At 45.4% G+C, this 18,928-nt stretch overlaps 1 protein-coding gene across 2 annotated transcripts in view; it reads right to left on the bottom strand.

Moving 5' to 3' along the window:
• Positions 1 to 18,928, bottom strand: part of LOC143786355 (transient receptor potential cation channel subfamily M member 2-like) — a 1,952,850-nt gene that overhangs the window by 999,928 nt on the left and 933,994 nt on the right. For both annotated transcript variants that reach the window (XM_077275686.1, XM_077275685.1), the window contains one exon: positions 12,204 to 12,385. In XM_077275686.1, the coding sequence (XP_077131801.1) occupies positions 12,204 to 12,385 (182 nt within the window). The remainder of the gene's footprint in view (positions 1 to 12,203; positions 12,386 to 18,928) is intronic.

Here is an 18,928-nt window from a genome sequence, read left to right as displayed (position 1 = left end):
AAACTGGACTGACCGCAAATCTGAACCTATCCAAACACACTAGAAGTAGCCGGTGAACGTGCCTAAAAAATTCCTAGACGTCTCGAGCCAGCCTGAGGAACTAACTACCCCTGGAGAGAAAGAAAGACCTCTCTTGCCTCCAGAGAAATAATCCCCAAAGATATAGAAGCCCCCAACAAATAATAACGGTGAGGTAAGAGGAAGGCACATACACAGGGGTGAAAACAGATTCAGCAAATGAGGCCCACTAATACTAGATAGCAGAAAATAGTAAAGGGGTCTGTGCGGTCAGTAAAAAACCCTTACAAAATATCCACACTGAGATTCAAGAACCCCCGCACCAACTAACGGTGTGGGGGGAGAAACTCAGTCCCCTAGAGCAACCAGCAAGCGAGGAGATCACATCCTAGCAAGCTGGACAAGAAACATGATGAATGCTGATAATCAAAAAATGAACGGACAAAAACTTAGCTTGTCTTGGAGAGGCTGGGAGCAAGGTAATCACAAGGAATCTGAAGAGCACTGAATACACTGATAGCAGGCAAGGAACTGAGTATCCAGGTGGGCTAAATAGGAAACCAACCAAGGATAACGAACCAGCTGATGAAGCAACCTGCAGAAAGACAACACTACCCAGTACCGCTTGTGACCACTAGAGGGAGCCCAAAAGTAGAGTTCACAACAGGAGAGCCAGAGTTGCCTCCCCTATATAAGCCCCACCCTCCTCACAGTAATACACCAGGCACAAACAACTAAACTCCTTCCTCTTAAAGCAACAACACTCTTGTTTAAAATCTACACCGCAATACAAACAAAAGCTGCAGGAGCTCTCGGTCCACCCATCCCCAAGTCATGTCCACCTCCATCTAGTCTCCGGTGGTTTCTTGAGTGTGGAGTACCTAAACTACACTTTGTCACAATATTGGAATGAAATACTTCAGCTGGTGCCTTAATGGGTCTATGAATGACCCTGCTTGTAATTTTGGCAAACTTTGTACTTAGTGCAGACTTTTTATGAGTGTGGGAGTACCACACCCACACTTTTTTCACAATATTTGAATGAAATACTACAGTTGGTGCTTGAAGGATGTATGGATAACCCTGCTTGTAATTTTTGGCAGCTTTGCACTGTGTGTACAGCTTTTATGAATGTGGTATTACAACTACACTTTGTTCACAATATTTGAATGAGGTACTACAGTGCTTTTAAAGGTGCTTGTAATGCTTGTAGTTTTTGGCAGCCTATGCATTTAGTGCATAGTCTTTATGAGTCTACGAGTACTACTACATGACAATTTGAAAACAATGTGTATGAGGCCCTCCTTTATGTTTAATACAGGGTGCATCCGAGTCCCTCTTCCATCAAATTTTTGTCAGTACTAGCTTCCTTCATAAATTACACTGAAATTTCAATTTCGGTTTACTTAAAGAAGTTCTCCACTACTATAACCTTTTTTTTTTTTTTCATAAATCTTGCTATTATGTGCCACTGAAAACATCTACTGTGTTTATTTTAGCAATATTACCTTTTATCATGCAGTAGCAGCACATCTTTAGTGCTGGATTCAGCTCTCATGGGGTTAATCGACAACTTCCTTTCTCCTGAGTTATTGTGCTCTAATACTACAAGTTCCATGATGCATTGCACTGCTACTAAGCACGAACCTACCACACCCACTCCAAAACACACCCCAACCCCTCCCTCCTCTCCCCCCTCTATCTTCAAAAAGATTTGTGATGTCATTTCTGTCCAACCTCCTCTTTTACATTTGTCCAACCCACACTCCATTACACACAGATAGAGGGATAGATAGATGGATAGATAGATAGATAGATAGATAGATAGATAGATAGATAGGTAGATACAGATATATCTATATATCTATGTCTATTTCCGTAGATATGTCCATATCCATGTTTCTAAACCCCTTCACCCCTGGAGCTTTTTTATTTTCGTTTATCGCTCCCCTTCTTTCCAGAGCCATAATTTTTCCGTCAATATGGGAGTGTGGGGGCTTATCTTTTGCGGGACAAGTTCTACTTTTGAATGACATCATTGGTTTTACCATGTCGTGTAGCAGAAAATGTGAAAAAAATTCAAAGTGCAATGAAATGGCAAAAAAAGTGCAATCCCACACTTGTTTTTTGCTTGGCTTTTTTGCTAGGTTCACTAAATGCTAAGGCTGTGTGCACACGTTGCGGATCTGATTGCAGATCCGCAGCTTTTTTTGCCGCACTGAATTGCATCAAATCCGCAGTGTAGTGCACAACCAATGCAAGTCTATGGGAGCCGCAGACTTGTTGTGCACATGCTGCGGAAAAAGCCGCACCAAAACGCAGCTTTTTTTTCTCGCAGCATGTCACTTCTTTTGTGCGGATCTGCAGCGTTTCTGCACCTTTAGACTTTTATTGAGTTGGGCACATCCGCAGCAAAACCACAGATGTAAAAAAGATCTGCAGTTTTGCTGCGGATGTGGGTCCGAGAAACGCTGCAGCTCGGGAGGATGGAAGTGTGTCGGCGGTGACCGTGTGCGTGTATCTGTGGGCGGCGGGGTCTGCGGGCTGTTTGGATGTGTACGGTGCTGTGCGGGACTGTTCAAGTGTGTGCGGGGTCTGCGGGCTGTTCGGATGTGTGCGGAACTGTTCAGGTGTGTGCGGCGTCTGCGGGCTGTTCGGATGTGTGCGGGACTGTTCAGGTGTGTGCAGGGTCTGCGGGCTGTTCGGATGTGTGCGGGACTGTTTGGATGTGTGCGGGACTGTTCAGGTGTGTGCGGGGTCTGCAGGCTGTTCGGATGTGTGTGGGACTGTTCAGGTGTGTGCGAGGCTGTGCAGGGGGTCTTTTGGGGTGTGTGTGCAGGCATCATCCGAATGGACTACAAGTACGCAGCATCCAATCTGCAGCTCATTCGGATGTAATCCGGACAGTGGACACACACCCTACGCTATCCATACATCTATCAATAGATATATCTATCCAGACACATCTACAGATAGATATATGAATAGATAGATGTATGCATATATAGATCTACCTATATGTAGATCTGTCTAACTATTTCATCTATCATCTATCTGTCTATCTGTGTGTTTAATGGAGTGTGGGTTGGACAAAGGTAAAAGAGGAGGTTGGACAATAATGACATCACAAATCTTTTTTTTTGTTCAATAATACATCTTTATTTAGCTTTCAAAAACTCACCAAAACGCCTAAAAAACGCGCAAAACCGCAACAAAAGCGAATTAAAAAATGCATCAAAACCGTGCAAAAAACTGCATAAAAAACACATTAAAACTGAAAAAAAGCGCATCAAAACTGCACCATAATTGCAACAACACTGCACCAAAACCGCACCAAAAACTGCATCAAAACTGCGCAAAAACCGCACCAAAAACTGCATCAAAACCGCACCAAGAACTGCATCAAAACTGCACCAAAAACTGCATCAAAACCACACCAAAACTGCAAACTGCACCAAAACTGCACCAGGTTTTGATGCTGTTTTTGGTGCTGTTTTGATGCAGTTTTTGGTGCGGTTTATGCGCGGTTTTAATGCTGTTTTTGGAAATAAGTAAATAAACGGAAAATGTGCATGATTTGAATGGAAACATGCATGAAAAAACGGATTCCAAGGCCGGATTCATCATTTCACAGCTCAGTTTCATACGTTTTTTTGCCGTATCCGTCGCTGTGCGTTTTTTTGCCGGACAGAAAAAACGTTCCTCTGTATGTGTTTTCCATCCGGCGGAAACAGCTTTTTTGACGGATCTGGCAAAAAACGGATGAAACGTGTGGCCATCAGGTGCAATCCGGCACTAATACAACTCTATGAGAAAAAAACGGATCCGGCGGAAAAAAATAGATCTGTTTTTTTCAAAACTCGCCGGATTGTGCCTCATGGCAAAAACCTGATGTGTGAAAGCAGCCAAATAGATATATCTATAGATACATAGATGTATCTATCCATATATCTATAAATATATCTATGAATAGATATATCCATAGATATATAATAGAAAGGCTGATGTTTCTAAGGCCTCTTTCACACTATCGTCGTGCACCGCACGTCGCAATGCGTCGTTGTGGAGAAAAAACTCGTCCTGCAAAGTTGTCTGCAGGATGCGTCTTTTCTCCATAGACTTTTATTAGCGACGCAGCGCGACGGACCCTTACCGATGCTAGTGTGAAAGCAGCCTAAGGCTACTTTCACACTTGCGCTTTTAGCAATCCATCTTTTTGGGAAAAAAACGGATCCTGCGAATGTGCTCGCAGGATGCGTTTTTTACCCATAGACTTGTATCAGTGACGGATCGCGACGGATACACGTCGCGTCCGTTTTGCAACGGATGCGTCGTGTTTTGGCGGCCCGTTGAGACGTCCGTCGTGTCTGCCATTTTCTACCGCGCATGCGCGGCCAAAACTCTGCCCCCTCCTCCCCGGACTTCAGAATGGGCAGCGGATGCATTGAAAAACTGCATCCGCTGCCCACGACGTGCACAAATTTCACAACGTGCGTCAGTACGTCGGCCCGACGTATAGCGATGGACCCGTACCGACGCATGTGTGAAACAGGCGTTAATGAGCGTTTAATTTAATAAAAAAACGGAGAAAAACGGCGTGGGCTCCAGCGCAATTTTCTGCGCCAGAGGGGGAAAGCCGACGGCCGGGGGCCAATATTTGTAGCCTGCTATGAATATCAGCCCGTAGCTCTCTGCGTAGCCTTTACTGGCTATTAAAATAGGGGGACCCCCCAAAAAAATGACATGGGGTCCCCCTATATTTTATAGCCAGAAAGGCTACGCAGACAGCTGTGGGCTGATATTCATAGCCTAGAGAGGGGCCATGGATATTGGTCCCCCCCCCGGCTACAAATACCAGTCCGCAGCCGCCCCAGAAATGGTGCCTATTCTGGCACTTAGCCCCTCTCTTCCCACTCCCGTGTAGCGGCGGGATATGGGGTAATAAGGGGTTAATGTCACCTTGCTATTGTAAGGTGACATTAAGCCGGGTTAATAACGGAGAGGAGTCAATAAGACGCCTATCCGTTATTAATCCAATACTAAAAAAGGGTTAATAAAACACGCACACATTAGGAAAAAGTATTTTAATATTCTTCATTTAACCATACTTACCATACTTCAGCGCCTGCAAAAAACGTAAAATAATAAACCGTATACATGAAAATGCTAAATTTGAGGCTAAAAAACATATTTGTGGGGAAAATGTGATTTTTTTTTTTAATTTCCACAGCTCAACATCATAAACTTCTGTGAAAAATCTGAGGGTTCAATGTGCTCATCAAACATAAAGATAAGTTCCTGGAGGGATCTAGTTTCTATAATGGTGTCACTTGTTGGGGACTTTCACTGTTTTGGCACATCAGGGGCTCTCCAAACACGACATGTTGTTTCAGCAAATTTTGCTTCAAGAAGTCAAATGGCACTCCTCCCATCTGAGCTCTTCCGTGCGCCCAAAAAGTAGTTTTCCCCAACATATGGGGTATCTGCATGCTCAGGAGAAATTGCACAACAAATTTTGAGGTCCATTTTTTTGTTACCCTTGTGAAACTAAAAAAATTTGGGTCTAAACTAAATTTTTTGTGAAAAAGTTATTTTTCCACATTTCAAAAATTCATGTGAAGCATCTTAAGGTTTAATAAACTTCTTGAATGTGGTTTTGAGCACCTTGATGGGTGAAGTTTTTAGAATGTTGTCACTTTGGGGTATTTTCTATCATATAGACCCCTCAAAGCTACTTCAAATGTGATGTGGTGCCTAACAATGTTTTTTTTTCTTGCAGTGTTTGTTCGGTGATGTCACCGCACGAACACTGTCGGAAAAAGCCATAGGCTGCCGAGTGCAGTGAATACTGGCAGAAGGTAATGAGCGGCCCCAGAAGCAGATACGACTGGGAGACAGCAGGACGGGAGGACGCGTCGCTGGACAGGTAAGTATAATTATAATGTTTATTATTAATTTTCTGCTTTTTTTTACAGCCCGTACTGTACCCAAACTGTAACACGGGTTTCCTATGGAAACCCGTGTTCAGGACTGTGTGACCGAACACTATGTTCAGTACGGTCCAAAACTTTACAGTTCGGGTTTGCCCATCCCTACTTTCCACCCCTTCATTTTCACAAGTTTCATGGTTTGACATGTCTGACACTTACAGTCAGAATATGGACAGTGATTTCTGGACAAGCTGGAAATCTCCAGACCTGAACTTAACTGCTTTATAGTTCAGACCAGAAGACACATGGCTCTCCCGACATCAAGCTCTATACTCGGATTGTGAATTTTAGATGTGTGAAATCAGCTTAGCTCAGAATTGCACAGGTAATTGTGATGCTGTAAGAATCAGGCTGCACTCAGATGTCATCCGAGTGCAGTCCCATTTGAGAGAGTGGATTCAAACAGGGACAACGGAGAGTGGACCCACTGGACCGTGACGACGAACCCCTCTCGGACGAGCTGACCAGGTGGACCGCCCCCTATACAGGGAGCGTTAGGGGCAGGCCCGTGAGGGACTATCGCCACGGAAGCTGGAGGGTCGACTGAGAAAAGAAGGGTACACTGCAGGAACACAGGGACCGAAGGAAACAGCGGAGGAAACAGAGGGAATGGCAAGGAACTACTGAGACAAGGGAGAAGATGGGAATACTACAGAGACACAGAGGCTGACGAGACAATATGGAGACACAGAGGCTGACGGGAGCAAGGAAATGGTAAAGGAGCCGGGCAGGTACCACAGAGAAACAGGAACTGAAGGAACAAAGCAGGAACACAGGAAAATCAGGCAGGTACTGCAGAGGAAGGAGGAGTCCCAAGGTCAGAAAGCTAGGAATGCACAGAGACCACAGGTGACCAGAAGCACTTGTAAACACAAATGATCATCAGGCACAGAGGAGCAGCAGGAAGCAGCTTATATACCAGCGTGAGAGCTACTTCTGGGTTACAGTCCTCCAGGATGACGGAGAGGACAGGAAGGAGTGCCAACAGAGGAATCAGATGTGCGCACGCGCAGAGCTGAATGCGCCGCGCGCGCGCACCCGGCGAGCTGCAGAAGCCGGGGGCGAGCGCTGCATGACAGTACCCCCGTCTTTATGCCCCTCCTTTTTAAGACTTGAAAGAAACCGGGACAAAATGCGAGGGGCCTGAATGTTCTCACGAGGCTCCCAGGACCTCTCCTCAGGACCAAAACCTTTCCAGTCAACCAAAAACAAAGTTCTCCCTCTAAGTTTTTTCATGGCTAAAATGTCCCTAACTTCAAAGACATCATCCTCGGAAACAGGCGAAGGAGAACAAAGGTTAGAAGAATGAAACTGATTAAAAACTACGGGTTTAAGGAGAGACACATGAAAAGAATTAGAAATACGCAGAGAGGCAGGCAACTTAAGTTTGTAAGAAACGTCATTAATACGAGACAAAACTTTGAATGGACCGATATAGCGAGGACCCAGCTTATGTGAAGGAATTTTGAGAAGGATAAATTTAGAAGAAACCCAAACCTTGTCCCCAGGATGGAATATAGGAGAATCGAGGCGTCTTTTGTCCGCATGTCTCTTCATCCTGACTTGAGCCAACTCAAGGGCAGACTTGGTCTCCTGCCAGACCCTGGAGAACTCTCTAGACAGAAGATCAGCCGCTGGTACAGTAGAGACAGGAGGAACCGGAAGAGGAAGACCAGGATGTTGACCGTAGACGATAAAAAATGGAGATTTGTTAGTAGCTTCGCTGGAATGGTTATTGTAAGAAAACTCAGCCCATGGCAGCAAGTCAGACCAATCATTTTGATGGGAATTGGAAAAATGACGGAGATAAGTTACCAAGGTCTGATTAGTACGTTCCACCTGGCCATTGGACTGCGGATGGTAGGCCGAAGAAAAGTCAAGCGAAATGTTCATAGATTTGCAGAGGGATTTCCAGAAGCGGGCGGTGAATTGAACACCTCGGTCAGAAACAATATGTAAAGGAAGACCATGAAGACGAAAAATATGGTGAACAAAAATCTTTGCCAATTCGGGAGCAGAAGGCAAACCAGGTAGTGCAATGAAATGAGCCATCTTGGAGAAACAATCCATGACCACGAAGATGACGGTACAACCAGATGAAGAAGGCAGGTCAGTGATGAAGTCCATCGATAAATGTTGCCACGGAGTGGAGGGTACCGGTAAAGGATGCAAAAGCCCGGAAGGTAGTTGCCTGGGAATTTTATTCTTGGCACAGGAGGGACAAGAGGCGACAAAACTTTGGACGTCCTTGGACAACGTAGGCCACCAGTAATAGCGAGAGATCAGACGGAGGGTTTTTTTGAGACCAACATGTCCAGCTAATTTGGAGGCATGACCCCAAAGTAAGACGCGTTCTCTGTTCTCTTCAGCAACTAAGGTCTTACCCGGAGGCAACGAGGAAAGAGAGAGAGGAGCAACTGTGATGACTCTTGCAGGATCGATGATGTGCGCAGGTTCTTCCTCCATATCCACCGCCTGGAATGACCTAGACAGAGCGTCGGCTCTGGAGTTTTTATCTCCTGGCAGGAAACGAAGTTCGAAGTCAAACCTGGCGAAAAACAAGGCCCACCTGGCCTGCCGAGGATTTAGTCTTTGCGCAGAGCGGATATATGCCAGATTCTTGTGATCTGTGTAAATTACAAAACGATGTAAAGCCCCCTCCAAGAGGTACCGCCACTCCTCCAATGCCAACCTGATTGCCAAAAGTTCTTTATCACCGATAGAATAATTCTTTTCAGAGGAGGAGAAGATCTTAGAGAAAAAACCACAGGGCACAAGACGACCAGAAGAGGATTTCTGCGAGAGCACAGCTCCATCTCCAATTGCAGAAGCATCTACTTCAAGGATGAAGGGTTTATTGGCCACAGGACGATGAAGAATAGGAGCGGAGGCGAAGGCCTGCTTGATGGACCGGAAAGCCTCTTCGGCCTCAGACGACCATAGATGAGGATTGGCACCCTTCCGAATCATGGAGGAGATCGGAGCAGAAAGAGAGGAAAAGTGAGGGATAAACTGCCGATAGTAGTTAGCAAATCCAAGAAATCGCTGAATTGCTTTCACTCCAAGAGGACGTGGCCAGTTGAGCACGGCAGAAACTTATCCTGGATCCATACACAAACCAGCGTCGGAAATGATGAAACCCAAGAAGGGAAGAGATGACTGTTCGAAGACACATTTTTCCAGTTTTGCGTACAGCCGATTCTCTCTCAAACGCTGAAGTACTTGCCGTACATCTCTTCTGTGAGTAGACAGATCTGGAGAGAACACAAGGATATCGTCCAAGTACACTACAACACAGGTGTAAAGTAGATCCCGAAAAACATCATTTACAAACTCCTGGAAGACTGCGAGTGCGTTGCATAAACCGAATGGCATAACCAAATATTCATAATGACCATCTCTGGTATTAAACGCAGTCTTCCACTCGTCACCGGAACGGATACGGACCAAATTATAAGCTCCTCTGAGATCCAATTTGGTAAAGATTCGTGCTCCACGTAGACGATCAAAGAGTTCTGGTATGAGAGGAAGTGGGTACTTGTTCTTGATCGTGATAGTGTTGAGACCCCGATAGTCTATACATGGGCGAAGAGAACCGTCCTTCTTCTTGACGAAGAAGAACCCAGCTCCTGCAGGTGAGGAGGACTTTCGAATGAAGCCTCTGGCCAGATTCTCTTGGATATATTCGGACATGGCTTGAGTTTCGGTAGGAGACAATGGGTAAATACGTCCTCGAGGTGGAGTAGAACCAGGAACAAGGTCTATCGGGCAGTCATAAGAGCGGTGCGGCGGCAAGATCTCCGCCTCCTTCTTGTTAAAGACATCCGAGAAGGCGCAATAGGCTGGAGGAATTCCCGTGGATTCCGAAGCAGACCGAAAGGAGGACGCAGGCTTGACAGGAAGCAGGCACCTGTTCAGACAAGACTGTCCCCACCGTAGAACATCTCCAGTGCGCCAGTCCAGAGTGGGTTCGTGATCTCTCAGCCAAGGAAGACCCAAAAGGAAAGAATGAGACAATTAAGGTAAAACATAAAAGGCCAGTTTCTCACGATGAAGAGCTCCAATCTGAAGTTCAACTTCCTCCATAACTAAGTTGACGGTCTCCCGCAAAGGCTGACCATCGACGGAAGCTATTTGTCTAGGAGTCTCCAAGGGTCTAACAGGTATCCCAAGCCTGTTAACAACCTCGAGCTGAACAAAGTTCCCAGCCGCTCCTGAATCAACATAAGCCTCCAGAGAAAAGTGACGGGAACCTAAATGTAGAATAACAGACAAAACCAGAGGTGGAGAGGAGTCATAACCACCTAGGAAGGCCTCTCTTACCTGTCCTAGGCGGAGGCGTTTCCCGACCTCTGAGGACAGGCGCGTAAGAGATGAGAGGCACTACCGCAGTAAAAACAGAGACCTTGTGCGAGTCTCTCCTTGCGGCGCTGCTCGGAAGACTCAAAGCGATCGACCTGCATGGGTTCAGGAGAAGATGAAGAAACCACCGGGGCTGTTTGAGAAAAAGAAGTCCCTCGAGCAATAGTGGTCTGGCGAAGAGATCTCTTTTCTCTGGCAAGCTCGCGAGTGCGCTCCTGAAAGCGCAGATCAATGCGTATGGCCAAGGAGATAAGATCATCCAAAGAGGTGGGAGTGTCCCGTCCTGCCAGCTCATCCTTAATCCGTGAAGACAAACCACGCCAAAACGCTCCAACCAAAGCCTCATTATTCCACCCAAGGTCTGAAGACAGAGTCCGGAAATGGATGGCGTACTGAGCTACAGAGAGAGTGGCCTGGCTAAGGTTAAAGAGGGACTCTGTGGTAGAGACCAGACGTCCAGGTTCATCAAAAACCTTGCGGAAGGTATCCAGGAACGGATTGAGTTGGGAGACCAAAGGATCATTACGCTCCCAGAGGGGATTAACCCATGCCAAAGCCTCACCCTCCAAATGGGATACTATAAAAACAACCTTAGCTCGATCGGTGGGATAAAGTAGCGGAGACAATTCAAAATGCAACTGGCATTGAATAATAAAGCCGCGGCACGCTTTAGGATCCCCACCATACCGAGGAGGTCTAGCAAGTCGGGGCGAGGGTTGTGGCGCAGAGACAGGAGTGGAGACAGAGGCCACATTCTGGAGGGCGAGAAGCCGATCATTAATAGAGGCCAAAAAATTCGAAATATGGGACTGAGTGTCCCATTGTAGACCTAGCTCCAGCTGAAGGGCAACCAACTGCGGAGCAATACCAGGATCAGAAGGCTGTAAAGCCGCTAGGCGAGACTCCATATTTTTTAAAAACGACATGATCCTAGTCTGGTTTTCACGCAAAAAGAGTAAGTCTTTTTGAGTAGCGGAAGCTCCAGCGGGGTCCATGGCCTGATGATACTGTGATGCTGTAAGAATCAGGCTGCACTCAGATGTCATCCGAGTGCAGTCCCATTTGAGAGAGTGGATTCAAACAGGGACAACAGAGAGTGGACCCACTGGACCATGAGGACGAACCCCTCTCGGACGAGCTGACCAGGTGGACCGCCCCCTATACAGGGAGCGTTAGGGGCAGGCCCGTGAGGGACTATCGCCACGGAAGCTGGAGGGTCGACTGAGAAAAGAAGGGTACACTGCAGGAACACAGGGACCGAAGGAAACAGCGGAGGAAACAGAGGGAATGGCAAGGAACTACTGAGATGAGGGAGAAGATGGGAATACTACAGAGACACAGAGGCTGACGAGACAATATGGAGACACAGAGGCTGACGGGAGCAAGGAAATGGTAAAGGAGCCGGGCAGGTACCACAGAGAAACAGGAACTGAAGGAACAAAGCAGGAACACAGGAAAATCAGGCAGGTACTGCAGAGGAAGGAGGAGTCCCAAGGTCAGAAAGCTAGGAATGCACAGAGACCACAGGTGACCAGAAGCACTTGTAAACACAAATGATCATCAGGCACAGAGGAGCAGCAGGAAGCAGCTTATATACCAGCGTGAGAGCTACTTCCGGGTTACAGTCCTCCAGGATGACGGAGAGGACAGGAAGGAGTGCCAACAGAGGAATCAGATGTGCGCACGCGCAGAGCTGAATGCGCCGCGCGCGCGCACCCGGCGAGCTGCAGAAGCCGGGGGCGAGCGCTGCATGACAGTAATGCAATTTATTCAAATAATAAGTAATAATATAAGTTACGGCATGTTATTTCTTTACATTTTAAGAACTCTTACTAAGCTGCCTTTTCCTTCCTGCTGGTTTGTGCAGAATGACACGTCTGACAAACTGATGTAGGTGATTGAAGAGAATAAAAGGTGGAGGTGCTGGTGGTCGACCATGATACTCTTCTATTAAATCATGCCTTTGAAATTTCCAGATGTGATCAGTATGTTCTTGCACCTGTTGAAAAGTGTAACTAAGACAAAAATACCACAGTTAACATAAATCAGATAGAGAGCAATCTATTCAGATATTCGGCTATTCTAATGCATGTTAGATGTAAACAAGAAGCACAACTATTTTATTGTATGGACATTATTATTTTAGACGATTTAGAGCAAAGAACATAAATGAAAATAATTAGCAAAATCATCTCATACAATACTTACTAAAGAGAAACAGGTTAAAAGTGGGCAGTGTTTGTTATTTTACTACTGCTGCCCCCCTGAGTAATCCTATTTTTTTGCTTCTTTTTAAATCCGCTTTATGGTTCTACAGATATGACCCTTTTTATTTAGTGCTACTTTTTATAGTTTTTGCTAAGGGGCATTGTTCACAGAGTAATTATGCAAAGAAACATAAAGACAAAGTCACAGAGTATGCTGTGAACTATTCTCCTTTGGTAAAGACAATAAAAACTAGTTTTAAATAGAAGATCTCGTATCTATGAAACTGTATAGTGGATAAAAAAAATGGAATGTTCAGGAGAGCAATGGGAATAAAACGAGAGCAAAAATTTGCCACTTTGACCTGGTGACAGGTCCTCTTTAAAGTGACCATCTGGTTTACAATACAAATTTTACAGTAAATGCATCCTAAAAATACTGAGCTTTGTTGGTTTGAAACACTGTAATTCTCTCTGGTAAGCACAAGCAGAGAAGAAAATGTTAAACCACGCATTGTCAAGTCTGAAGTGGAACGGTAGACTTTGGCCATTATTTTAATCCAGTGCCTAGCCAACAAATGTCCACCAATGAACCTCTATGAAGTGAGGAAGTATGGGGAAATGCATTTGGAAGAATGCAAGAAACTGTTGAGCATCAGGACTTGTATCAGGAAGGGACTTCCAGAAAAATGCTTGTATTCTATTTAGCACCTGCACTTGGAATTTATTTACACGAACCATAATACTATACAATATTAATTTAATTGCTTTAGTTATTTACCGGATCAAAATTTTATAGAATACTATGTACAGTGGGGAAAATAAAATACCATATTTTGCGGCTTATAAGACGCACTGGATTATAAGATGCACTCCAAAGGAGAAAAATAGGAAAAAATGTTTTTTTATAAAATGGTGGTGCTTCTTATAATCCATATGTCTTATTACTTACCGGAGGTGCAGGCTGCGGTGGAGCAGGGTCCCAGGGTCGCTGCTGGAGGAGGCAAAAGTTGAGCGTTGCTGCAGGTTGGGATGATGGGGTGTTAGGATGTGTGGTGTGGCATACCGCTGCGGGTCTCCGGTGCTGCGGGTGACCAGTGCTGCAAGTGTCTGGTGCTGCGGGGGCTCTGCGCTGAGATGTCAAGTCCCAAGATCTTGGTGCCAAGATCTCCATCTGTTCATGTGCCGCATAGGAAACCATGTAGTTGTGGGATCTCTGGGCTTTCACAAGATGTCTGCAGAACCCCCACAGCGCCGGACACCCGCAGAGCTGAACACCCGCAGTGGCGCACCTCACCACACATCTGAACACCCCCTCATTCTAGCCTGCAGCCGGTTAGGTATATCCGTATAATAAGACGCACCCCCATTATCCCCCAAAATTTTGGGGAAAAAAGTGTGCCTTATAATCTGAAAAATATTGTAAGTAATTGATACCCAACTGATTTTGCAAGTTTTTCCACCTACAAAGAATGGACAGGTCTGTAATTTCCATCATAGGTACACTTCAACTATGAGAGACAGAATAAAAAAAAATCCCGAAAATCACATTTTATGATTTGTGCATGATCTATTTGCATTTTGTTGCATTAAATAAGTATTTGATACAATACAAAATCAGAACTTAATATTTGGTACAGAAACCTTTGCAATTACAGAGGTCAGACGTTTCCTGTAGATCTTGACCAAGGTTGCACACACTGCAGCATGGATTTTGGCCCACACTTACATACAAATCTTCTCCACATCTTTCAGGTTTCTGTGCTGTTGCTGGGCAACATTGAGTTTCAGTTTCCTCCAAACATTTTCTATTGGTTCAGGCCTGGACACTGGCTACACCACTCCAGAATCCTGAAATGCTTCTTATGGAGCCACTCCTTAGTTGCCCTGGCTGTGTGTTTCATGTCATTGTCATGCTGGAAGATTCAGCAATGACCCATCTTCAATGCGGTTACTGAGGGAAGGAGGTTGCTCTCCAAAATCTTGTGATACATAATCCCATTTATCCTCCCTTCAATAAGATTCAGTCATCCAGTCCCTTTTTCAGAAATAACTCACAAAGTATGATGCTTCCCCCACCATGCTTCACAGTTGGGAAGGTGTTCTTGAGGTTGTACTCATCCTTCTTCCTCCAAATACAGCAAGTGGAGATGATACCAAAAAGTTCTATTTTGGTCTCATCTTACCATATGATCTTTTCCAATGCCTCCTCTGGATCATCCAGATGATCACTGGTGAACTTCAAATGTGCCTGGACATATGCTTGCATGAGCAGGGAGACTTTTTGTGGCCTGCAGGATGTTAATACATGACAGCGTAGTGATTTACTAATGGTAATAATGGAGAACGTGGTCCCAGTTTTCTTCAGGTCATTGACCAGGTTCTCCTGTGTAGTTCTGGGCTGATTTCTGACCTTTCTCAGAATCATCCTTCACCCACGAGGCAAGATCTTACATGAAGCCCCAGGCAGTCATGGAATATTGACAATCATCTTGTGTTTCTTCCATTTTCAAATAATTGTGTCAACAGTTGTTGCCTTCTCACCAAGCTGCTTGTCTATTGCCCTGTAACCCATCCCAGCCTTGATCTGGTCTACAATTTGTCCCTGGTGTCCTTACACAGCTCTTTGATCTTGGCCATGGTGGAGAGATTAGGGTGTGATTGGTTCAGTGTGTGGACAGGTGTCTTTTATACAGGTAATGAGTTCAAACAGGTGCAATTAATACAGGTAATGAGTGCAGAGTATGAAGCCTTCTTAATGAAAAACTAACAGGTCTGTGAGAGCCCAAATTCTTGCTGGTTGGTGATCAAATACTTCTTAATGGGCGGCATATTGGCTCAGTGGTTAGCACTGCAGCCTTGCAACGCTGGAGTCCTTTGTTCAAATCCCGCCAAGGACAACATCTGCAAGGGGTTTGTATGTTCGCCCTGTGTTTGTGGGGGTTTCCTCCGGGCACTCCAGTTTCCTCCCACATTCCAAAGATATACTGATGCTGAATTTAGATTGTGAGCCCCATCGGGGACAGTGCCAACAATATCTGTAAAGCGCTGTGGAATTAATGGTGCTATATAAAGGAGTAAAATACAGTTAAGTCCATATATATTTGGACAGAGACAACATTTTTCTAATTTTGGTTATAGACATTACCACAATGAATTTTAAACAAAACAATTCAGATGCAGCTGAAGTTCAGATTTTCAGCTTTCATTTGAGGGTATCCACATTAAATTTGGATGAAGGGTTTAGGAGTTTCAGCTCCGTAACATGTGCCACCCTGTTTTTAAAAGGACCGTTTTTAAAAGGACCAAAAGTAATTGGACAATTGACTCCAAGGCTATTTCATGGACAGGTGTGGGCAATCCCTTTGTTATGTCATTCTCAATTAAGCAGATAAAAGGCCTGAAGTTGATTTGAGGTGTAGTGCTTGCATTTGGAAGGTTTTGCTGTGAAGTAAACATGCGGTCAAAGGAGCTGTCCATGCAGGTGAAACAGCCATCCTTAAGCTGCGAAAACAGAAAAAACCCATCCAAGAAATGTGGCAAAATCTACAGTTTGGTACATCCTGAGAAAGAAAGAAAGCACTGGTGAACTCATTAATGCAAAAAGATCTGGGCGTCCACAGAAGGCAACAGTGGTGGATGATCGCAGATTAATATCCATGGTGAAGAGAAACCCCTTCACAACAGCCAACCAAGTGAACAACATTCTCCAGGAGGTAGGCGTATCAATATCCAAATCTACCATAAAGAGAAGACTGCATGAATGTTAATACAGATGGTTCACTACACGGTGCAAGCCACTCATAAGCATCAAGAATAAAAAGGCTAGACTTGACTTTGCTAAAAAAAAGCATCTAAAAATGCCAACACAGTTCTGGAAGAACATTCTTTGGACAGATGAAGCAAAGATCAACCTCTACCAGAATGATGGAAAGAGAAAAGTATGGAGAAGCCGTGGTACAGCTCATGATCCAAAGCATACCACATCATCTGTAAAACACGACGGAGGCAGTGTGATGGCTTGGGAATGCATGGCTGCCAGTGGCACTGGGTCACTAGTGTTTATTGATGATGTGGCACAGGACAGAAGCAGCTGAATGAATTCTGAGGTATTCAGAGACATACTGTGTGCTCAGATACAGCCAAATGCAGCCAAACTGATTGGTCGTCGTTTCATACTACAGATGGACAATGATCCAAAACATAAAGCCAAAGCAACCCAGGAGTTTATTAAAGCAAAGAAGTGGAATATTCCTGAATGGCCAAGTCAGTCACCTGATCTCAACCCAATTGAGCATGCATTTCACTTGATAAAGACTAAATTTCAGACAGAAAGGCCCACAAGCAAACAGCAACTGAAAACCACCGCAGTGAAGGCCTGGCAGAGCATCAAAAAGGAGGAAACACAGCGTCTGCTGATGTCCATGAGTAGGGTTGAGCGAAACGGATCGGTCAATTTAAAAAATCGCTGACTTTCGGCAAAGTCGGGTTTCGTGAAACCCGACCTGATCCCAGTGTGGGATCGGCCATGCTGTCGGCGATCTTCGCTCCAAAATCGCGTTTCGTATGACGCTTTCAGCGCCATTTCTCAGCCAATGAAGGAGGACGCAGAGTGTGGGCAGCGTGATGAGATAGGTCTCGGTCCCCACCATCTTATAGAAGGGTATGACAGTGATTGGCTTGCTTTCTGTGGCGTCACAGGGGCTATAAAGGGGCGTGCACGCCGACCGCCATCTTACTTCTGCCGATCTGAGCATAGGGAGAGGTTGCTGCAGCTTCGTAGAAGCAGGGATATTGTTAGGGAGGAAAGATTAACCCCCAAACCGCTTATGCTGTAGCGATTTCCACTGTCCAACACCACCTTTTCTTTGCAGGGACAGTGGAGGCTAGATTTTTGTGCATCAGCTCTGTAGCTTAGAAGGTTCCCTGATAGCTGCATTGCTGTTTGTACGCCGCTGTGCAAACCAACTGCTTTTTTAAAAGCAAAAATCCTGTTGCTCCTTTCTGTACAGTTCTATTGTTTATTTGTCCACAATTTTGTGTGCAGCAGTCCTTTTTATTGCTGCCATACTTGTCCTGAGATCATTGTAGGGAGATTGTTATTGTAGTACGGTCCCTTTTTTTTTTTATATCTTGCAGCCACCTTCTGCTACTTACATTGTGTAGTGTAATACAGCGGGCCTGGTTTTTTGCAGCAGTCTCCCACACAAAAATGGGAGATTTAAATTCTCAACAAGTTTATATACACCTTCTTCCATGTTTTATAGTACCATATAACGGTTGTTAGTTTGGTTACATTTTCCCAAAAATGAGGAAGTCTGGTGGAAGAGGCCATGGGCGGTCATTGCCAGCTGTTAATGATGGTGGTGGTGGTGGTGGAGCCTCTGGTGGTAGTGGGAAAAGCAAAATAGCACCTAAGGCTCGAGTTGTTGAGCCAGCGTCATCGTCTGGCTACACAAGGCCTCGAAGGCTCCCTTATCTGGGAGTTGGAAAACCGGTTTTAAAGCCGGAGCAGCAGGAACAAGTTTTGGCTTTCATTGCTGACTCAGCCTCTAGCTCTATCGCCTCCTCTTCCGAAAGTTCAAAATATAAAAGCAGCGAGTCGTCAGTGGATGCTCCCAGTCAGGAACAAGTCGCTTCCTTGTGCCCTTCACCCAAAGCAAAACTGAAGGATGCGGCAGGTGACACTACAGTTTACTCCATGGAGCTCTTTACACATACCGTGCCAGGGTTAGAAAGGGAAATAGTTAACAGCCCATTACAAGATGAATCGGACATGGAGTGCACTGATGCACAGCCACAGCTAGATTATACTGTTCCATTGACTCAAATCACTACAGTGCCCTCGCAGTGCACTGAGCCAGAATCTGACCCTGATGAGACTATGGTGCCCCGTCCCGAATGCTATAGCACCTTACACGGTGACACAGAGGACGGTGCACAGGACATTGAAGAGGAGGTGATAGATGACCCAGTTGTTGACCCAGATTGGCAGCCATTGGGGGAACAGGGTGCCACTGGCAGTAGCTCTGAAGCGGAGGAGGATGATCCGCAGCAGGCATCAACATCGCAACAGCTTTCATCTGGCAGGCCCGTATCAGGCCAAAAACGTGTGTCTAAAACAAAAACAGTTTTAGGACAGCGTGGCCATCCGGTGAAAGTAGCACAGCGTGCAATGCCTGAAAAGGTATTTGATAGTAGGAAGAGTGCAGTGTGGCAATTTTTTAACCAAGATCCGAATGATCAGTGCAAAGTTATCTGTAAGAAATGCTCAAAGACCTTTAGCAGAGGGAAGAATCCCCTAAATTTAAATACAACGAGCATGCGTAGACATTTGACCAGCATGCACTTGCA

This window comes from Ranitomeya variabilis, chromosome 7 (assembly GCF_051348905.1).
Source record: "Ranitomeya variabilis isolate aRanVar5 chromosome 7, aRanVar5.hap1, whole genome shotgun sequence".
In the NCBI taxonomy this organism is placed as follows: Eukaryota; Metazoa; Chordata; class Amphibia; order Anura; family Dendrobatidae; genus Ranitomeya; species Ranitomeya variabilis.
The sequence above is the reverse complement of the archived record's forward strand: the minus strand, read 5'-3'. Positions and strand labels throughout refer to the sequence as shown.